This window comes from Hylobates moloch, unplaced genomic scaffold (genome assembly GCF_009828535.3).
Source record: "Hylobates moloch isolate HMO894 unplaced genomic scaffold, HMol_V3 SCAFFOLD_4, whole genome shotgun sequence".
Taxonomy (NCBI): domain Eukaryota; kingdom Metazoa; phylum Chordata; class Mammalia; order Primates; family Hylobatidae; genus Hylobates; species Hylobates moloch.
In genome coordinates, this window is record NW_026652279.1 from 30,708,822 (window position 1) to 30,728,313 (window position 19,492).

At 56.6% G+C, this 19,492-nt stretch overlaps 1 protein-coding gene across 2 annotated transcripts in view; it reads left to right on the forward strand.

Moving 5' to 3' along the window:
* The window catches only part of FBLN2 (fibulin 2), a 91,668-nt gene extending 75,993 nt beyond the window's left edge, over nt 1–15,675 (forward strand). For both annotated transcript variants that reach the window (XM_032149780.2, XM_032149781.2), the window contains 9 exons: nt 3,730–3,864; nt 5,098–5,235; nt 6,172–6,315; nt 6,431–6,559; nt 7,087–7,212; nt 7,986–8,102; nt 8,614–8,742; nt 13,732–13,855; nt 14,837–15,675. In XM_032149780.2, coding sequence (XP_032005671.1) covers nt 3,730–3,864; nt 5,098–5,235; nt 6,172–6,315; nt 6,431–6,559; nt 7,087–7,212; nt 7,986–8,102; nt 8,614–8,742; nt 13,732–13,855; nt 14,837–15,194 — 1,400 coding nt within the window. In that variant the 3' untranslated portion in view covers nt 15,195–15,675. The remainder of the gene's footprint in view (nt 1–3,729; nt 3,865–5,097; nt 5,236–6,171; nt 6,316–6,430; nt 6,560–7,086; nt 7,213–7,985; nt 8,103–8,613; nt 8,743–13,731; nt 13,856–14,836) is intronic.
* Nucleotides 15,676–19,492: the final 3,817 nt, after the last annotated feature.

The following is a 19,492-nucleotide window of genomic DNA, read 5'->3' on the forward strand; positions in this document are numbered from 1 at the left end:
TGGCGCTGTGGCTCTGGTAGTGCTCTGCGTACATGTCTGCAGCCTCTGATGTTTTCATAGAGGACTGTAAGCCCTTGTCGTCCTCCAGTTTGTGGTCCCAAACGGAGATAGACCCAAAGTAGCTGGGACTCAGGGCAGACTGTGATAAATGCCATCACAGAGACACGCACAGAGGGCGAGGTCATTCCAGCTGGTGGCATCGGGTTAGCATTTGGAAATCAGGAAGGGCATGCGGGGTGGAAGGAACAGCTCGAATAAAGATACCTTTATACAGGTATATAGATACCTCTATACAGAAGTAGGATCAGAACACAGTGCATTCAGGGCATGTGACCAGAGCCCCGTTTGTCTTCTCTGTGCTTGGGGACCATGTCCAGCCTGGACATACCCCCTCCTTCCTCGCCTTTCACCGCTGGGCACATGGGCCCATGGTGCTGGGCTGAACGCCTGCTGCAGACATGTTTGCCCTAGGCCTCTAGCCGTCGGGACAACATGCACCTCCTGACCATGCTTGCCAGCAGCCGGCCAGTTCTTCCTGTCTGGGTTGGGTCCATGTGTGTATGTCTGGGAAGGCGGATCCCACCAGGGCCCACGAGCACCCCTCCCGTGATGCCCTGCCCTCTCGCAGTGCCTGAGTACGCAGGCTTGTCTGGCTGCCTGGAGATAAGACCTCATGCTAAAAGGGATCCCCAGGCAGCTGCAAAGTGGGTTCTGGGAATGAAAGAGCAAGGGCACATTCCATTCAGCAAAATTGATGAGCTCACATGCATTCCTTTATTTCTTTCCCTCCTTGTTCATCCTGTACAAACCCGTCAGCGCCTCTTCTTCATCCTTCCATGCCCCTCGCACACGTGTTCATCCCGTCGTGTTAGCACCTGCTGCGCGTTCTTTCCGTCATTTGTACGTCCACAAATGTCCACTGGGCTCTCCTGCAGTTCATTTGTTTGCTCTGCACTTGTTTATTAACCCAGGCGGGTGAGATAGAAGGCTCATGCTAGGATCAAGAGTGTGGCCTCTGCAGCCAGCCTGCCTGCCTGTGCTGAAATCCTGGCTCTTTCGATTTCTAATCATAAGACCTTAAACCAGTTGGTTAAACTCTCTGAGCCTCAGTTTCTTCATCTGTGAATGAGATAACAGCACCTACCTCAAAGAGTCATTGTGGGGATTAAATGAATTAGTCCATCTAAAGAAGTTGCTACTCTTGTGACATCATTGTTATGATTCAACCAATGTTACACTGAGGCAACCTGCAGAGGTAGTAAGCTCCCCATCACTGGAGGTATGTAAATCAAAGTGGGACATATTGGGTGTGACCTGTGCCAGGGACTCCCCTGTGTTTACCATTTGCCTTTTGTGTTCTGTACTTTGAAGACTGTCTTGGGCACAGGGAAAAGTGTTTCAGGTGGGCCAGGCTGCAAGAAGATGTGAGGGAGGCAGCCCCCAGCTCTGAGCACCCCATGAAGTGGTGCTGCAGCAGTGCCTGAATGATGGGGCAAGGGTACAGCTCTGGGTCGGGCACTCTGGCTTCCGTTCTTGATCTGCCACATGGCTGTCCGTGTGACTCTGGTCCAGTCATAGCACTACTGGGAGGCTGATTTCCTCCTCTGAGAAATGGGGCTTGCAGAACGATGTCCTGTAAACCACCTGACCCTGGTGAGCCTCCGCTCATGGTGCTGCTGTTTTTATTACCATAATTCCTCCAGGCTGTGGGAGGCTCCTTGGGTTATGGACATTTCTGGGGTCCTGGGAACGGTCTCCCTCTGTAAGTCCAGCCTATAAATCAGAAATCTTTATCTTGCCCAGCCAAGCCTTCCTTGGAAACCACTGGCCCAGAACTGTCCTTTTCCCTCCTCCCCATTCCCAGCCATCCCCGGGTCTGCCTGGGCTGGACACTGTTTGGTTCACCTGTGAGTTTGGGAGGGTCTCTTTCCCCAGGGCCTTGGCCTCCACCTCTCCACCTGGTCCTCTAGTCATCCTTGTAGACTCAGCTTGAATGTCACCACTCCTGAGAAGTGGCTCTGATGGTCCAGACCACAGCAGGCAGTTCTCTGGCCAGAGCCCCCAAGCCTCCACCTGCCTGTCCTTGAGGGCCAGGGCTGGGGCCGACACACCCACTTGGTCACAGGAGCCTAGCACAGAGTTATGTGTGTGGAATGGATGGATAAGCAGAGGACTAGTGCACCTGACCCCCGCCACAAGGTGGAACACCAGGAGGGGGTAAATGAGTCAGCCTTCCATACTGGCTTAGTGCTGGCCTTGGGGTGGTTTCTGAGTTGGTGGCCTCTGTGGCCACTGTGGCCCTGGGGTTTCTGAGTTGGTGGCCTCTGTGGCCACTGTGGCCTGGGGGTGGTTTCTGAGTTGGTGGCCTCTGTGGCCCCAGGGGTGGTTTCTGAGTTGGTGGCCTCTGTGGCCCTGGGGCTGTTTCTGAGTTGGTGGCCTCTGTGGCCCTGGGGTGGTTTCTGAGTTGGTGGCCTCTGTGGCCCTGGGGCGGTTTCTGAGTTGGGGGCCTCTGTGGCCCTGGGCTGGTTTCTGAGTTGGTGGCCTCTGTGGCCCGGGGATGGTTTCTGAGCCTCTGTGGCTCCCCACCTCCCTTACGCATCCTCTCTCTCCTTCACTGGCTTCTCCTCTCCCCAACTACTTATCCCTGGAATCTCCCAGGAGCTGGTCCTTGGCCTCCTTTCCATGTGATCTCTCCCCTGGGTGGCCTCAGCCATCTGACCATTCTCAAGTTAGTATTCCCACTCAGACCCCTTGTGTGAACTCCAAGGCATGTCCTCGGCTGCCTCTTCACCCTCAAACTCTCATGGTCAGCAGGGCTCCCACCTTCCCCTGCAGCCTACACCTCACAGCCGGCCCTCACTGCCACCTGTCCAGCTGCTTGGCCAGAAGCTCTGGGCCCCTCTTCCTGCCTCACCTTCATCTCTTCCATCAGTGGGTTTTGTTGGTTCCAGCTTCACAATATTTCAGAATCTAGCCACTTCTGCCAGCCCAATGAAAGTAGCCTGAACCACTGAATCTCCTGCCTGGATCCTCAGCCCTATTCTCCAGCCCCTGCCAGGGATCCCTGCTCCAAATAAATAAGACCACTCTCTCTTCTGCTTGGAACTCTCTATGGCTCCCTGCATTCCTCCTGCTCACCCTCTTTCTCCCTTCGCTCCCCTGCAGCACTCCTACCTCCTGGCGGGCCCTTGAACCTGCACAGCTGGCTTCCTTCTCAGGGCCTTCATGTCCCTGACCCCTATGCCTGGACTGTCTGCATGGCCCAGTCTGTCACCTTGTCACATCTTTGCTCAGATGTCATCTTTTCTGAGAATCCATCCCTGACCCATCCCCCCCAGTGCCCCCCGCTGTACCTGGGCACTCCCTGTCTCCTGCGTCCTACTCTGTTTGGTCCATAGCACTCAGCACCACCTCCATTTATGTTTGTTTATGTATTTATTGTGTCCTCTCCCCTTGAGTGTCTGCCACACAAGGGCAGGGATTTCTGTCTTGATCACTGATGTACACCCAGTGCCAAGAGCAGTGCTTGGTGCATAGCAGGTGCTCAATAAATCTTTGTTGAATGAAGGGATGTTTGGGTGCCGAGACATCAGCCACATCTCTGAATGGTGAGCTCCTTGAGGGCGGGGCCTGGAGCTCTGTCCCTCCTGGTGGCCCAAGGTCTGCTGGCTTCACTCAGCCACTGTCCTGGGGACTCTGCAGCCTCTGATGGCCTCGCTCTCCCTGCAGACATCAACGAGTGTGTGACGGACCTGCACACGTGCAGCCGGGGCGAGCACTGTGTGAACACGCTGGGCTCCTTCCACTGCTACAAGGCACTCACCTGTGAGCCAGGCTATGCCCTCAAGGATGGCGAGTGCGAAGGTGAGAAGGGCCCAGAAGGACCAACTGGAGGCCCTGCCCCATGGCCAGCTTTGCCCTGCCCCTCCCTGGTCCCACCCCTGTCCTGCCCTGGCCACGCTTAGGCCTAGCCATGCCCCTCTCCATCCCCTCCTTTCTAGCAAGCTCCCCTTAGTTGGGTTTTCCTGCTGGTGGGAAGACCCCACAATGGTGGTGTTTGGGGCAGAGATGGGAGTCTGAGGCAGGGTGAGGGCATGCTAGGTCCACCCCGGCTTTGCTCCTGCCTGCTGGTGTCTGGGTGCCAGTTATCCCCCTTGCTGTGGCCTGGTTTGTACATTGAGGTGGAGCCCATAGAAGGCTCACTCTGTCCCTTTCACTGGAAAATTCCAGCCTTCTAAGCAGAGGGAGGGGTTTCATCCAACCCTTTCAACAAGTACTTCTTGAGCTGCTCTTACGTGCCTGCCGGGTCTTGGGTACCAGGGATCCAGGGTGGGGTGCTGTGGCGCTTCTCTGACCTCGTGGTTGGGGCAGTGGGGTCCACACAGGCAAACAGAGATGGCAGAATGACTGGGGGCTGGGGGCCCCTGTAAGTGGTGGGTTCAAGGAGGCCCCGGAGGAGGTGGTGCTGGAGTTGAGACCTGAATGAGAAGCTCCTGGGGAGGGTGTTCAGGCAGAGGGGGCAGCGTGCCAAGGCCTGTTGGGTGTGGGGAGGAAGCACTCTTGGCATGTTCCAGAAACAGAAAGAAAGTCTCTGGGGTTGGAGCCTTCTTGCTACTGTGAACACATGACGTTACCTTAGAGATTTAGGCACACGGTGGGGACATCCCCACTTCTGGCCCCTGCAAGTGTGGGACAGTGGCTAACAGAGCAGGCTTGGGAGCCAGTCCCCCGGGTTCTGGCCCTGGTCCAGTGCTCCCCAGCAGTACAGCCTTGTCTGTGCCTCAGCTTCCCTCTTTGTAAGATGGGGCTTGTCATGACATCTGCTTCTTAGGGCTGTGTGGGGATTAAGGAAATAAATCATCTCAGAGTGCCCAGAACAATGGTGGGACCAAGGAGAAGCGCAGTAAACATGGTCACGTCATTATTACTCCTGGGACAAAGGCCATGCCAGCAACAATGTGGCTGTGCCAGCTTCCCAGGGAGATCTTTGTGGCCATCAGGGTCATGGGTCTGAGGGCGGGGATGTGTGGGCAGGGCTGCTGGGTGTAAAGGCAGGACCTGCCCCCCAGCCCTTGACGCCCAGCCTCTCCGCTGCAGATGTGGATGAGTGTGCGATGGGCACGCACACCTGCCAGGCGGGCTTCTTGTGCCAGAACACCAAGGGCTCCTTCTACTGCCAGGCCCGGCAGCGCTGCATGGATGGCTTCCTGCAGGATCCTGAAGGCAACTGTGTGGGTGAGCGGGGGCTGCAGGGCTGGGGATCACCAGCCTAGGGCTCTACTGGAGGCATTGTGGGGGTTTTGAGGGCTTTAGAGACCAGGGAGGCCGGCTTGCTGCTCCATTCCTCTGCCAGCCCCCTTGTCCCTACCTGTGAATGGGCATGTCAAGTGTTCAACCCTGGGGGCACCACTGTCCCCAAAGTATAGCTGCTCCTATTACCTTGAGCTGTGAAACCTTGGCTGAGTTATTATTCAGTGGCCTCTGTGAAGCTATCTGTGGGGTTGGACTGGATGTGAATGAGTATCCAGTTTTTTAACCAGTCAGCAGTGGCTATGTGATAGATCATGACCTGGCACATACATCTACACACATCCAGGAAGAACTGCAACACCAATGTCCCCACACAGTACTGCATGTGACACCCACTGAAATTTCCCATTTTCAGAGAATGCTAGTGAGACCTCCTAGAGTGATTCCATGCTGTACTCGAGGGTTGAGACTTAACAGTTTTACAGATGCCAGCCTAGTCCCCAAGTGGGTCTGAGATTCCACCCTCTCTGCGTCCCCCATCAACTCCTTCCAAAAAAGGGTTTGCTAACTTAGTCTCTGTGCCTCCAAAACTTCTTGTTAATGTGCTGTACTTCCCCGGCACCTAGACCCCTGGCACGTGGTTGGTGCAGTTATCCTAGCACTCAGCCTCGATCCCGCCCTGCCTCCAGCTGCTCCGTTGGGCAGATGTGAGAGGGCATAGGGCCAGCCATCAGGTGCTTGGGTTCTGGGAGGTGTATCCCTTGGGTAGTGGGGCACAGGGGTGGGACAGTCTGGCCCTGCAGCTCTGACCAGGGCTGGTCTGGAGCCCAGGACCAACCCCCTCCCAGTGTGGCCCTGGGAGGGGCTGGGGCCTGGGAGGACGCCATGCCAGGCTCCTGTCACCTACACCTGCCTCTGCAGACATCAACGAGTGCACGTCACTGTCCGAGCCATGTCGGCCAGGCTTCAGCTGCATCAACACAGTGGGCTCCTACACGTGCCAGAGGAACCCGCTGATCTGCGCGCGCGGCTACCACGCCAGCGATGATGGGGCCAAGTGTGTGGGTAAGGCCAGCTGCCTCTGCCCTGCCAGCCAGCCCGGCCTGCCCGCTTCCCCACCCGTGGGAGGTGTGTGTGGAGGGAGCCCCAGGCCTCAATGTACCCTGCTCACCCCCCACAGACGTGAATGAGTGTGAGACGGGTGTGCACCGCTGCAGTGAGGGCCAGGTGTGCCACAACCTCCCCGGCTCCTACCGCTGTGACTGCAAAGCTGGCTTTCAGCGGGACGCCTTCGGCCGGGGCTGCATCGGTAGGTAGGCTGGTGGCCAGGAACCCTGGGGAACACCTGGCTGGGCCCCTGCCCTCTGTGCACTCCACCTCCCCATGCCCAGCACCTCCACTGCCTGAGTGGGGCCCACCTGCTGGAGCCCCCAAGGTCGCCTTCCAGCTGGCCTCATCCTCCTGCTGGGCCTGCCAGGGCCTGGCTCTGGCCCCCGCCCCCACCTTCTCAGTCCCTCCTGTCTCATCCCTGTGGCTCTGCCCCTCTTACTCTGGTCTTTCCTGCTTCCCTTGGTCTCTGTCACCATCTCTTCTTGTCTCTTGCTTTGCCTGTGTCTGTCCCTCTGGCCTCTTCCTCTCACCTTCCTCCAACACCCTTGCTGCCTCCCCGCCACCTGGTCTCTTTGCCTCTTGCTTTCCCTGTCCTGGCCTCTCCCTGTTTTTCCTTCTGGGTCCCTCTCCCACTTAGCCTTCCCTTCGGCCCTGGATGGCCCTTGGGGGTGCAGGGAGCTGGCTTTAGGGCCACCCACTCTGTGCCTGCTGCCTGCCCTCCCACAGACGTGAATGAGTGCTGGGCCTCGCCAGGCCGCCTGTGCCAGCACACGTGTGAGAACACACTCGGCTCCTACCGCTGTTCCTGCGCCTCCGGGTTCCTGCTAGCAGCGGACGGCAAGCACTGTGAAGGTACGCTGGCCCTCATCTCTGACCCTATGCCGCCTGCTATCTGCAGTGGGCAGACCCACCGAGGAAGGCCCAGGGCCTTCCCCGACCCTTCACCCTCACACCTTCACCCTCATACCTTCACCCATGCTGGCCCTTCCCTCCTCCTCTGTCTGCCCTAACCGTCTCTGGCCTCCACTCTCACCTTCCTCCTGTTGTTTTCTGCCCTGAATTCCCCTGCTGAGGTCCTGGGGCCCCAGCTTCCTCAGTCCAGAGAGGCTGGGTCTCTGTGTCATCTGTACCCACAAATAGGGTATCTGAGGCATCCAAGGTCCGTGTACCCACCTGTGCGGGATGCACCTGTGGCTGAGGGAGGGGCTGTAACCTTATTCCCATATGTGTTCACGGTGCTGTTTGCCCCAGCTCAGTGGGGACTGGAGTGGAGTAAGGCCACCAGGCTGCTCAGTGAGGGGGCGAGGGGCCAAGCCAGAGGGCCATGGAGTCTCGGCCCCATTTACCTGGCATGGTCTTTCCCAGCCCCTCCCCAGCCTGGAGGCAATTTCCTCATTTTCCCCTGGTGAGGTGAGTTGGCTGAGACCTCTGGGAGTCTCAGCCTCAGGGAGAGGAACCATGGATCCCTTCCCAGTCACCAGGCCTGGCAGGAGAGCTGGCCCTTGCATGGGTCAACCCCAGTCCAGGCCGGGGAGCTTGGTGGGACTGGCTGTCAGACAGCATTTGGATGGCCTCTCCAAGGCAGACTTGGGCCCTGCCGTGACTGCCTGCTGGTGTCCCTGCAGACGTGAATGAGTGTGAGGCCCAGCGCTGCAGCCAGGAGTGTGCCAACATCTACGGCTCCTACCAGTGCTACTGCCGCCAGGGCTACCAGCTGGCTGAGGATGGGCACACCTGCACAGGTACCTCTCTCCTGTCCAAGGGCCCCCTTCCAGAGAGGCATTCCTTTCCCTTGTGCCAGGCTCCCCGAGGGTCCCTCCTGGGCCATGGACACAGAAAGGTTTTAGCATCAGATCTGAGTTCAAGCCCTAGCCCTGTAGTTTCCTGGCTGTGTGACCTTGAGCAGATTGCCTCTCCACTCTGACCTCAGGCTCCTCCTCTGTAAAATGGGAAGAAGGGTCCCGACTTCAGGGGGATGAAGAACTAAGTTTACATAGGTGCCCATGACTGGCATCTGATTGTCCCCTCAGCTGGTAGCAGTAGTCACGGAGCAGCCCTAGGGCATAAGCAGTGGAGTGGGAGTCCTGTTTTGCTTCGTGGCCTTGGGCAACTCTCTTCTACTCTCTCAGTCCTTGTCTTCATTTAAGAAATGGGCCCCTAAGCTCTATGGCTGTGACAGGGACAGGCTGACTGTCAGTGGCTGGGCTCTGTGGGTGGACGAGGTTCACCAGGGGCTGAACCTCTCTCTGACAGACATCGACGAGTGTGCTCAAGGCGCCGGCATCCTCTGCACCTTCCGCTGTCTCAACGTGCCAGGGAGCTACCAGTGTGCATGCCCTGAGCAGGGCTATACCATGACAGCCAACGGGAGGTCCTGCAAGGGTAAGCAAGTCCCCCCACATGCCCCTGCCTCCATCAGGGCCCTGGGCAGGCTCCAAGCAGGCACAGAAAGCTCACACAGCTTGCATGCACTTGGAGCCCCCACACCCAGTGAATAAATGCAGGATGGCCAGTACTACCAGTGGTCATGTTAACTGAGGTTGTGCCTGGGATGAAGAACGTGACAATCTTGCTGCTGCTCAATCCAGCTTAGAATCTTCCAGGCTTGTGCTCACCTCTGGACCCTGCCCTGAGAGTGGAACAGGGATACTATGGGGTGGTTCTACGGAGGCACGAAGCCTGCCCAGTGAGGAGACTGCAGAAGAGCCGCAGGGGTCCCAGGCAGTGTCCCGAGTCTCTGCAGTGTTATGCAGGGACAACGGGATCAGGCAGGTCTGTGGAACCAGAGAGTAGGGCGGGATCCTGGGGAGTAGGGAAGGGTGTCATGGGGAGGCTTATCCCAACCCTGGTGCAGAAAGGCATTCTCCTCATCAGGGCTGTTGTAGAGCTGGGAGGGGCTGTACAATGGTAGGGTGCCCCACTTCCCTGCTATTGAGGATGTACAAGAGCTGGGCAGTCACCTGTGGAATTTGCAAGAGAGGGGACTGTGTCCCTGGATAGAGACCATGTTCTGTAGTATTTAGTGTTCCTCCTCTACTAGAGAGGCATAAGTCTAAGTCCAGTGCCATTTGCCACCAGATTCTGGGCCTGGTAAGCCACCAGGGCAAGGTGAGGGGCCAGGACGCAGAAGGAGTCATTGCCCCAGGAGAACCAACCACTCAGCCCCTTGGACCCTTGGCCCCTTGGCCCCTCGCTCCCTAGGCCCCTCGCTCCCTTGGCCCCTCGCTCCCTAGGCCCCTCGGTCCCTTGGTGCTGCAGAGCTCAGACCTCCTCCTGACTTCAGTGGCCAGGTGTTCCCCACACATGGAGCTGAGAACCTGGAGTTCCCTGGGGTGCAGCTTTCAGGGTGTGACCAGGTCCTGGCCCAGCCTTGGGCATCTTCTTGGCCCACAAAAGCAGAGGGGTCAGAGTTAGCTCCCAGAAGGGTTTGGAGTTAGCCCAGCACGGTGCAGGCTGGTGGTTGCTACCTGTCAGTGGATCCTGAGATCAAGTCAATAGACTTCAGCCAGCTGTCTGTATTCTCCTTTCCATTAGCATAGAACAGAAAGCAGCATAGGGCAGGGTGGAGTGGCGCGGCATGGGGCAGGTCAGAGTGCAGTGTGCCCCTAGGTTCCAGCCCTTATGTGTGTACCTAGTCCCAATGCACAAGGGGTGCTTTGTGTGGGTGGATGCAAACATATCAGAGTCATAAGTTAGAAGACTGTGAGAAGACCCTATAAATCACTGACTGGGAGGCCTGCTGGGCCCACAGAAGCTGGCTTAGGTCTTGCTGGCTGCAAAGCGCTCTTCTTTTTAATTAAAAAAAGTCAGTATGGACTCCGTAAAAGGTAAGGATTCTGTTCACCATGTGCTCAGCTCGGCAGGAAATACGACTTTATCTTTCTGGATTGTGATTTCACATGTGACACCAAGGCCCTTTTCCTCCTGGTGGCAGAACACAAGTGTGGCCACTTCAAGGAAGCCCTGTCAGCCACTGCAGTGACATTTGCTTTTGGAGGAGTTTCAGGATGCAAACCTGTCTACATTGAGGACAGACTGTCCCTGGCTGTTTATTTTCTGACCCACACCAAGCACCTTGGGGGTGCTCGGGACACCTGGATGCCCACATGTGCCTGGCTGGCCACTAAAGAGGGCTTCCCGGGACCTGGCATACGCCCATCGTGGGTGCACCTGACCCCAGCGCTTCTCTCCTGCCCGGGCTTGCCTGCCACCCCGTCTCTGCATCCTCTTCTTGGGGTGGCTGCCCCTCTGCCCCAACGACTTGCTCTGTGTTGAAGAACTGGCGAGGCCAGGTCCCCTCTGCAGGCCCCCAGTGTGCCACCAGCCCCACCAGGAGGTTGGGGCAAGGTAGAGCCCCACACCTGCACATCTGCCGCCCTCGCTTCCTCTCCAGACCTTCCTTCTGGAAGAGCCTTCTGACTCACATGGTGGGCGAGGGCACAGTGGGGGCTGCCGGCTCCCTGGCCTCATCCATTTCACAGGTCACTCCATGTAGCCACTTCTGCAGCTCCTGACCTTCAGAGCTAAGGGGCTGTCTTCTTCTCCTGTTCTGGCTTGGGCCAAACCCTGAGGTCTCTTGGCTCAAACAGGGTGCCGGGAGGCTGGCTTGGGGGAAAGAATGTGTTGGATGATGTCTCCGTTAGCCTTTAGCCTCTCTCCAATAGTTAAAAAAAAAAGGACAGGAAAATCTGAAGGAATTTAGACTCAGCCCTCTCCCCTGGTATGCACACTCCATGAAGGTAGGGCCCTGTCTGTCTGGCTCACCAGCATCTAGAGCAATGCCCAGCACATAGTAGATGCTCATTGGACATTTGACCCCATGACTGAGCTGAGAGGGAACCACGCTCATGTTTGCATTCATTTCCCTCCAGTCTTTCCCTAAGCAGATATAAACACACACACACACACCCCACTGCGGAAAGTCACCCTGAGTCCCCCTCGCTTCTGTGGAGTAAGAGCCCATCTCTGCATGCCACTCGATGGGGCAGGCCAGCTTTGAGCAGCACTCTCGGTCTTGCCCCTGAGCTGTTGTGGGCTTCTGGGCCTCAGGTCCTTCAGAAGCCCTTGGAAGCCTCTCTTCCGGGGCTGCATTTTGTAGGACTCCCCTGTTTCGTCCTTTTTGCTCTGTCACCCACTTTTGCACATCTGCATTGTGGCTGACCCTGGCTGTCTCTGATGAGGCTGCGATGGCAGCCCTAGATACGGGGCCTAGTCCAGCTCCCACGTTAGCCCGCGCTCTCCAGGGGCCTGGTGGCACCGATGAGCGAGGCCCTGGGGCGTTAGGGAAGACCTGCGACTGACCGCCTCCCGCGAGCTTGGTGAGGCCAGGCTGCAGCCGCTCACCCTTCTCAGCCCTTCCCTTCTGGGCATCTCCATCAGCAGCAGCCCAGAGCCAAAGCAAAAAGCTCCCACGTCCTTCCTGCCCCACCCACATAAGCTCCAGGGTCACTGGAGCGGGCCACCTGGGGCATAGGCCGAGGAGCAGGAGGAGGCCCTCTCCATGTGGAGTCCACTAGTGAATAATCAGCAGCCCGGGACCACCCAGTTGGGCTGTACCCTGCCTGGCCTCTTGCCATGTTTTCTCCCACTCACCTCCGCGCCACCCTGGGGCCCATTTACGGAGGGAGGGAAGTGAGGCCCGGAGAGGTAAACAGATGTAAGCTGACCCCCTACAAGAGAGCCTGGTGGCCAAGAGCCCAGAGTCTGAGGCGGGCCAGGGGTATTGAGTCCTGGCCTTGCCCTGGCATCTGTGTGACCCTGGGCACATTTGTGGACACCTGCACCTGCCCCGTGGGGTTGGCGTGGGTGCAGAGTCCCTCAGGCATCACAGGGATGTCAGGCGGTAAACTCTGGAGGCAGGCTGACTGTTGGTATTATTACTGTTATGTTGTTGTTATTGTTAGGAGTCAGCTTGGCATCATGATTGGATCCCAGATTTTGGCATCAGGCATGCCTGGCTTGCTGTCCTGCTCGCTGCTGTGTGACCTTGAGCAAGGCTTTGCCCCTCTCTGAGCCTCCACACCCTCCTCTGTCTGAGGAAGCCAGTGACCCTCACTGCACAGAGCTGGTGTGAGGACTGTGTGAGGAGAAATTCCTAAATGGTGTCAATATGGAGGACTGGAAAACAAAAACTGAAGCCCTCTGTGGTTGTCCCTGGAAGACCCCCTGCCCCTACCCCACGGGACTTCCCGGAGTCCTCCTGAGGCGGCTCTCTCTGGGCTGAGCAGCTCATCCTCAAAGTTCCTCAAGAACCCATTTCTAAGACCTTTTGTCCTCCAGGGTGCCTGTGGGTTACACACACACACACACACACACACACACACACACACACACCCCTACCCCACCCCTGCTTCTCTGAGCTTTTGTGAACAGTATCTATTCATATGTCTGTTGACGTTTATATGTGTATGTTTCTTTGTCCCAAATGGGCCTTCTGTGTGTTTGTTTCTGTGCACCTGTGTGGGTGTGTGTGTGCTCACGTGTGTGCTGAACCTAGATGCCTGTTGGAATTGCACATGTATGTTTGCTTCTGAATGTACAGGAAGCGTGAGCACATCTGTTGCTCATGGGGGACATTCACTCATAGCTCTGCGTCTCAGAGTCGGGACTTGCAAGTGATGGGTCTTGGACTTCTGTCCAGCAAGAAGTATTGAGCGCTGCTCCATGCAGGCACTCCACTGGGCACTGGGGACACCATGGGAATGAGAAAGACAAACACCCCTGCCCTCCTGGAGCCCAGGTTGGGGGGGGACAGTAGAAACATACAAAACATGCAGCCATACAAAACAGCCTCGGTGTGTTGCAGAGCGTGATGAGCCATAGGAGGATGATAAAATGGGGTGGGATGGAGGGTGATGGGGCAGGAGGACCACTGTAGAGTGGTCAGGGAGGCCATCCCGGAGGGGGTGACTCAAGATCTGAAAGTTAAAAGATGAGAAGGTGCCAGCAGTAGGAAAAGCCGGGGATAGCGTTCTGGTAGCAGCAAAGGCCCTGGGGTAGGATAAGGGTCAGGCTATTGGGGCAGCCCAAGGTTGTCCAGCAGGACTGTGGCCTCTGTGGAAGAGCAGGGGCTTAGAGAGGCCAGAGAGCCTTGCACTGTGTGGCTCGACATCCAAGGGAGGGAGTTGGGCTTTATTCTGGAGCGCAAGAAGCCTTGGGAGGGCATGACATGAGGTGATTGACACTTTAGAGCCAGGCCCCCTGCTGCGGGGTGCCGAGCAGGTGACATGGGGCATGTGTGTGCAGGGAGGCACGCGGGCTGTTCTCACAGGTCTGGCTGCCGTGGGGCCCAGGCCTTTCATGCAGGCTGGGAAGTTTCAGGCCGGGCTCCCCAGCTGTGGGGACCCTGCCATTGCCCCTCTTCTCCCCCAGACCTGGATGAGTGTGCACTGGGTACCCACAACTGTTCCGAGGCTGAGACCTGCCACAACATCCAGGGTAGCTTCCGCTGCCTGCGCTTCGAGTGTCCTCCCAACTATGTCCAAGTCTCCAAAACGTGAGTGTCCCCACCCCAGTCCCAGTCCCAGGGAGCCTGTCCTGGTCCTGTGCTATCCAGGGGAGAGGCTGAGAGATGGGCACCTACCTTGACCACCTCCCTCTCTTCCCAGCCCCTGACTGCTGGGTCTGCGGGCTAGGTGACCAAAACAAATATAAGTACCTTGTAGAGAGTTCAGGGTTGAGAGAAAGAAGGGGAAAAGACACACAGAAGACACCAGCCCTCTTCCTCATACACACACATAGTAGTTACTGCTGTGTGACCAGTTATCCCAACCAACATTTAGCACCGTAATACAACAGATACTCTTTGTCATGCAGTGTCTGAGGGCTAGGAGCCTGGGAGTGGTATAGCTAGGTGGTCTGGCTCAGGGTCTCAGGGGCTGCCTGTCCGGGCTGCGGGGTCCTGCCACCGCTCATGTGGCTCTGGGCAGGAGGCCTCAGCTCCGCATCACATGAGCCCCTCCACAAGGCTGCTTGTGACATGACACTCCCCAGCTCAGGGTATCAGGAGTGCGAGCGACAGCCCCTTAACTGCACTTAACCTCAGAACTGACAGACCGCTACTCTGCCACCAGCCACACAGCCCTGCACTTGGGAGGGACACTGGGTGCACTGGGAAGAAGGGAGAAGGGAGGAGGAAGGGAAGGGGAGAGGGAAAAGGAAGGAGAAAGGAAGAATGGGAGGATGGCAGGAGGGAGGAAGAAAGGAGCATGGGGACAGGTAAGAGCTGTTAACGAGCCTGGCCAGTGCCATGCTAAACTCACCCATTCCAGTGAGCCTGTGAAGCTTTTATTAACCTCATCTCGCCGGCAAGGAAACTGAGACTCAGGGGACGTAAGGGGACTTACCTGAGGCTTCCAAGCCATTAGGGAGAGAGCTGGCCCTTGATCCTGCCGCTGAGCTGTGCCATCTGTGTCCCCGTCTGGGGTTGGGGGGGTGGTGGGCGAGCCGTGGGTGACCCGGCCCATCCTTCCTGCAGGAAGTGCGAGCGCACCACGTGCCACGACTTCCTGGAGTGCCAGAACTCGCCGGCGCGCATCACGCACTACCAGCTCAACTTCCAGACAGGCCTCCTGGTGCCTGCGCATATCTTCCGCATTGGCCCCGCGCCAGCCTTCACGGGGGACACCATCGCCCTGAACATCATCAAGGGCAACGAGGAGGGCTACTTTGGCACGCGCAGGCTCAACGCCTACACGGGCGTGGTCTACCTGCAGCGGGCCGTGCTGGAGCCCCGGGACTTTGCCCTGGATGTGGAAATGAAGCTCTGGCGGCAGGGCTCCGTCACCACCTTTCTGGCCAAGATGCACATCTTCTTCACCACCTTTGCCCTGTGAGGTGCCAGCACGGGCCACCTGCGGGTGCGGCGCAGCCCAGGGCTCATACTGCGTGGGAGGGACTGGGTCACTATTGTGGTTTTTACTATAACTTTGTAAATTAACTTAATTTTGCTGACTTGACTCCTGTGGGCTTCTGGACCCCTCCTCTGCCCCACAGGAGGAAGTTCCATGGCAGGTGGTGCGTTCCCACGCAGGCACCAAGTGGAAGCTTGCAGGGTGGGCCACGGCCGTGGCGGGTGCCCTGTGGCTGAGGCTGGGTGATGACCTGAGGACCAGAGACACGTGACCACGTTGGGGCTCTCGGACTCCTCTGGATGACCCGTCCCCAAAGTTGACATTCCATTTCATGTTCCACTGTGATTCTTTTCTTTTTTAAAAAATCATTTTAAAGTTTTTTGTTTAATTATAAAGTAGTACATATACATTATAAAAAAAAAGTTCAACTAGTATGAAAGGGTTATAAAGTAACAGAGGAAAACGCCTCTTAGTCCCTTTACTTTTGTAAAGTGTTTAGAGTTTGACAACGTTGTCCAGATGTCACAGGGCTCTATGGCCTGGCCAGCATGTCAGTTCATTGATGAAGACCTTGATGTCCTTCTCAAATAACGAGCCCCAAACCTGAAGTTCACTTTGGGGTGAGGGCACCCCAGTGTGAGCAGTCACTGACCGGGCCCTTTATTCTGCTTTTACCACTTCAGCTTTCCCTCCTCCTTCCTCCTCCATCCTCCCTCCTCCCTCCTCTGCCTTCCCCAAATGAAGACCTCCACTGATGGCCTGTCACTTGGATGTCGTCCAGAACTTGTCCTGGCCCCTGTTGCTGAGCTGTCAGGTCAGGCAGTAGACCTGGGCAGGAGCCTGAAGGAACCTGGGAAACTGAGGTCCTGAGAGCGGAAGGGATGTGCCCCCAGCCCACAGCGAGCATCAGAGCAGGTGTCAGGACCCAGCTCTGAGGACCCTGCTCAGGCTCCCTGGGTCTAGAGTTAAATATAGGGGGCGACAGCCAGCACTTTTAAAATGATGTAGAATAGAGCAGATGAGATGTGAGTGCTTCACCAAACCACAGTGCATGTGGCATGTGCACCTATGCGTGGGCACGCTAGCTCTGGCTTTTGGTAGAAAGTGTTTCTCACTGTGGGTGGAGGGAAGCAGGCCTGTTGGGGCGCACTGGGGAGCACACGCCCTGTGTGAAGGGGGCGGCTACACTTGGCTCCAGCAAGGCCGCCTTCTGGGCGCGTGGCCCGGGATGGCCAGATGTTCTCATTCCTCAACACAAGCTCTCCCAGTGTTAAGAGGTGGCGACTGGTTCAGGCTTCTAAAGAACAGGTGTTTGGGAGCCGCTTGCCGGAAGCCTGCGGTGGGGGCCCTCTCTCCCTGCTCCTCGCCGGCCCCCATCCCCAAGGGTGCAGCAGAAGCCAGGTCTTCCCTGTCCCTGGCCAGGCTGTCTCTGTTCCTTCTATTTTGCTGACTTTCAGAAAAACTAGATCCAGCACCTTCGTGGTGCACAGTCCCCACCAGCGGGAACCAGTAGGCGACAGGCTCCATTCAAGAGGACAGGCAGGTTAGGGACACCCCTGGCTGGCAGCAGCCATTCCTACTTCTACCCAGCCCCGGTTACTCCTTCTGGGACCTCAGGCAAGTGACTTCGCCTCCCCTCACTGGTCTCCTCTGTGAACGGGGGCTCCAGCTGTTCTTCCTGCACAGGCCATCGAGCCAATAAAATGAACTTGGCACCCAGCGCATCCATACGGAGGCTCTTGGAGAACAACTTCTCTTCGGACCTTAGAGTTTCTAAGGTGATTCTAGAATTCCATGCCGGCACGTTTGGCAAACTGCAGCTTCAGGGAATAGCCCCTACGAGACTACTGTCACTGCAGACCAAGACCTGCACACCAGAAACAAGCTCAGGCATCCCCAGGACCACCCTCACGTCTGAGCAATGGGCTACAGATTTGGGGGTCCTTACATCCACCCTCAGGCTCATTAATTCACCTGCGTGACTCAGAGAGTTTATGGTGAAAGGAAGCAGGTTAAAGTCATTGATGAATTCTAGAGCAGAGTCCAGGAGAGCCCAGTCACAGAGCTCCCGTGTCCTCAGGATGCAGCACACAGAGCTGAACAGGGCACTTTTGGGGTTCAGGTGTGTCTGGGAGCTTGATCACCTGGCTATCAGTGTGGCTGGCCCTAAGTCTCCAGTCCCTTGCAGAGCTCAGAACTGAGGCAGAAAAGCCCCTGGAAATGCTGGTACTCCAGTGCCAGCCAGGACGTTCTGGGGGCTGATAGCTCACTCTGCAGGCCACCCCCGGCCCCAGCCCCAGCCCCAGCGTTCTTGCAGTGGCATAGTCACGTTTGTCTGGGCAGCTCCTTTAGCATTGCCTGCTTCCTCCCTTGCTGCAGGGCTGCCTGTGCCTATGATGCACGTAAAGAACCACCGCGTGCCGGCGTTAGCCCAGGGTTGGCTCCACCTGCTCTTCCACAGATGTCGTTCTCCATCGTTGCTACATCCTGAGGAGGCTGGAACTCAGGGTTTCAATACATTTGCCATCACCATCAACGTTATAACCTTACCAACAGTGCCAGGTAGGACCATTTTGCAGTCTGGTGGATGTCACCTAAAAAGGAAGACCAGAGTCCCACTCAGTCAGAGCAGTTTATCTAGTCCATCACCACATCAGACCAGCAGATGTCCCCGAGGGTGAGGCCACTCAGGTTTGCAGGCTGCCGTTCGACCTTGTCAAGTTCCAAAAGCAGAGGCGGCCTTGGTGTCACCCTTTCAGGCATTTAGTGTAGTTGAGCTGAGACGATGCCCTCCACGCCCCTCTTAAGGTAGTACTGTAATGTAGGATTCATGTAAAATTGGATTTCCCGGCCGGGCGCGGTGGCTCACGCCTGTAATCCCAGCACTTTGGGAGGCCGAGGCGGGCGGATCACCTGAGGTTGAGAGTTCAAGACCAGCCTGACCAACATGGAGAAACCCTGTCTCTACTAAAAATACAAAATTAGCTGGGCGTGGTGGCGCATGCCTATAATTCCAGCTACTCAGGAGGCTGAGGCAGGAGAATTGCTTGAACCAGGGAGGCAGAGGTTGTGGTGAGCTGAGATTGTGCCATTGCACTCCAGCCTGGGCAACAAGAGCGAAACTCCGTCTCAAAAAAAAAAAAAAAAATGGATTTCCCTCACTGCATAACCCACGTATTGGTTCCTTTACCCTCAGCTCTGGTTCCTCCTTTTCTCCATTTGTATCCAGGTATTTCCACCTTTGGAAGGGCCATGAGGTTCGGCCATGCTGTTGGGCCGGATTGTCAGAAGCAACGCCAGCCTAGCAAGTGCCTCCCTGACAGTCCACTCCGGTTGGTATAGGATGGGGCTTCACAGGCGTAGAACTAGTGGGCTGTGTCCACCACCAGGCAATATGCCTGCCCTCACTAGCAGCCCTGATTTTTCCGATGGGGTGAAGGCACCATCTGCTCCATCAGCCCTCAGGAGCTCTGGCATGAAGCTTTAGAGCTAGAGGTGCACCCTCCTGCCTAGGAGTCTGCTACCTCAGCACTTGCAGCTGCAGCCCTGGTCCTGGGGCCACTGCAGCAGATAGGAAAGGAGGAAGGCAAGGTGATGTGCAGAAGAAAAAAAAAAAGCAGTCTTACCAGCAACCTCCCTTCCCCAGTTCTCTTAGAAAAGGCATAGGAGGCCAGGCACAGTGGCTCGTGCCTGTAATCCCAACAATTTGGGAGGCCAAGGCAGGTGGATCACTTGAGGTCAGGAGTTCGAGACCAGCCTGGCCAATATGGTGAAACCCCATCTCTACTAAAAATACAAAAAAAAATTTAGCCAGGTGTGGTGATGCATGTCTGTAATCCCAGCTATTTGGGAGGCTGAGGCAGGAGAATCATTTGAACCCAGGAGGTGGAGGTTGCAGTGCACTGAGATCGTGTGACTGCACTCCAGCCTGGGTGACAGAGTGAGACTCAAAACAACAAAACAAAACAAAAACAGAAAAGAAAAGGTGTAGGACTCTATCTAGTGGGGACCCTCTCCTGGCCCCCTCTCATGTTTGGGGTGGACACACACTTGTGATGGCATGCAAGTCACTCTTTCCTGCCCCACCACCTCTGTTTTAGACAACCAGTATCCATTACATGTTCCGGTTCTCTATCCAGCCTTACGCCAAGGATGAGAGTGCTCTGCCCCTTTTGGGACATTCAGGGCTGTAAAGTGTGTCCGTTGGTCCGGAGAAGTGTGAGTGGGCAATGCAAATGCGTGCACTGTCTCCCATCGCCACGCTTTTATAGTACCTCGAG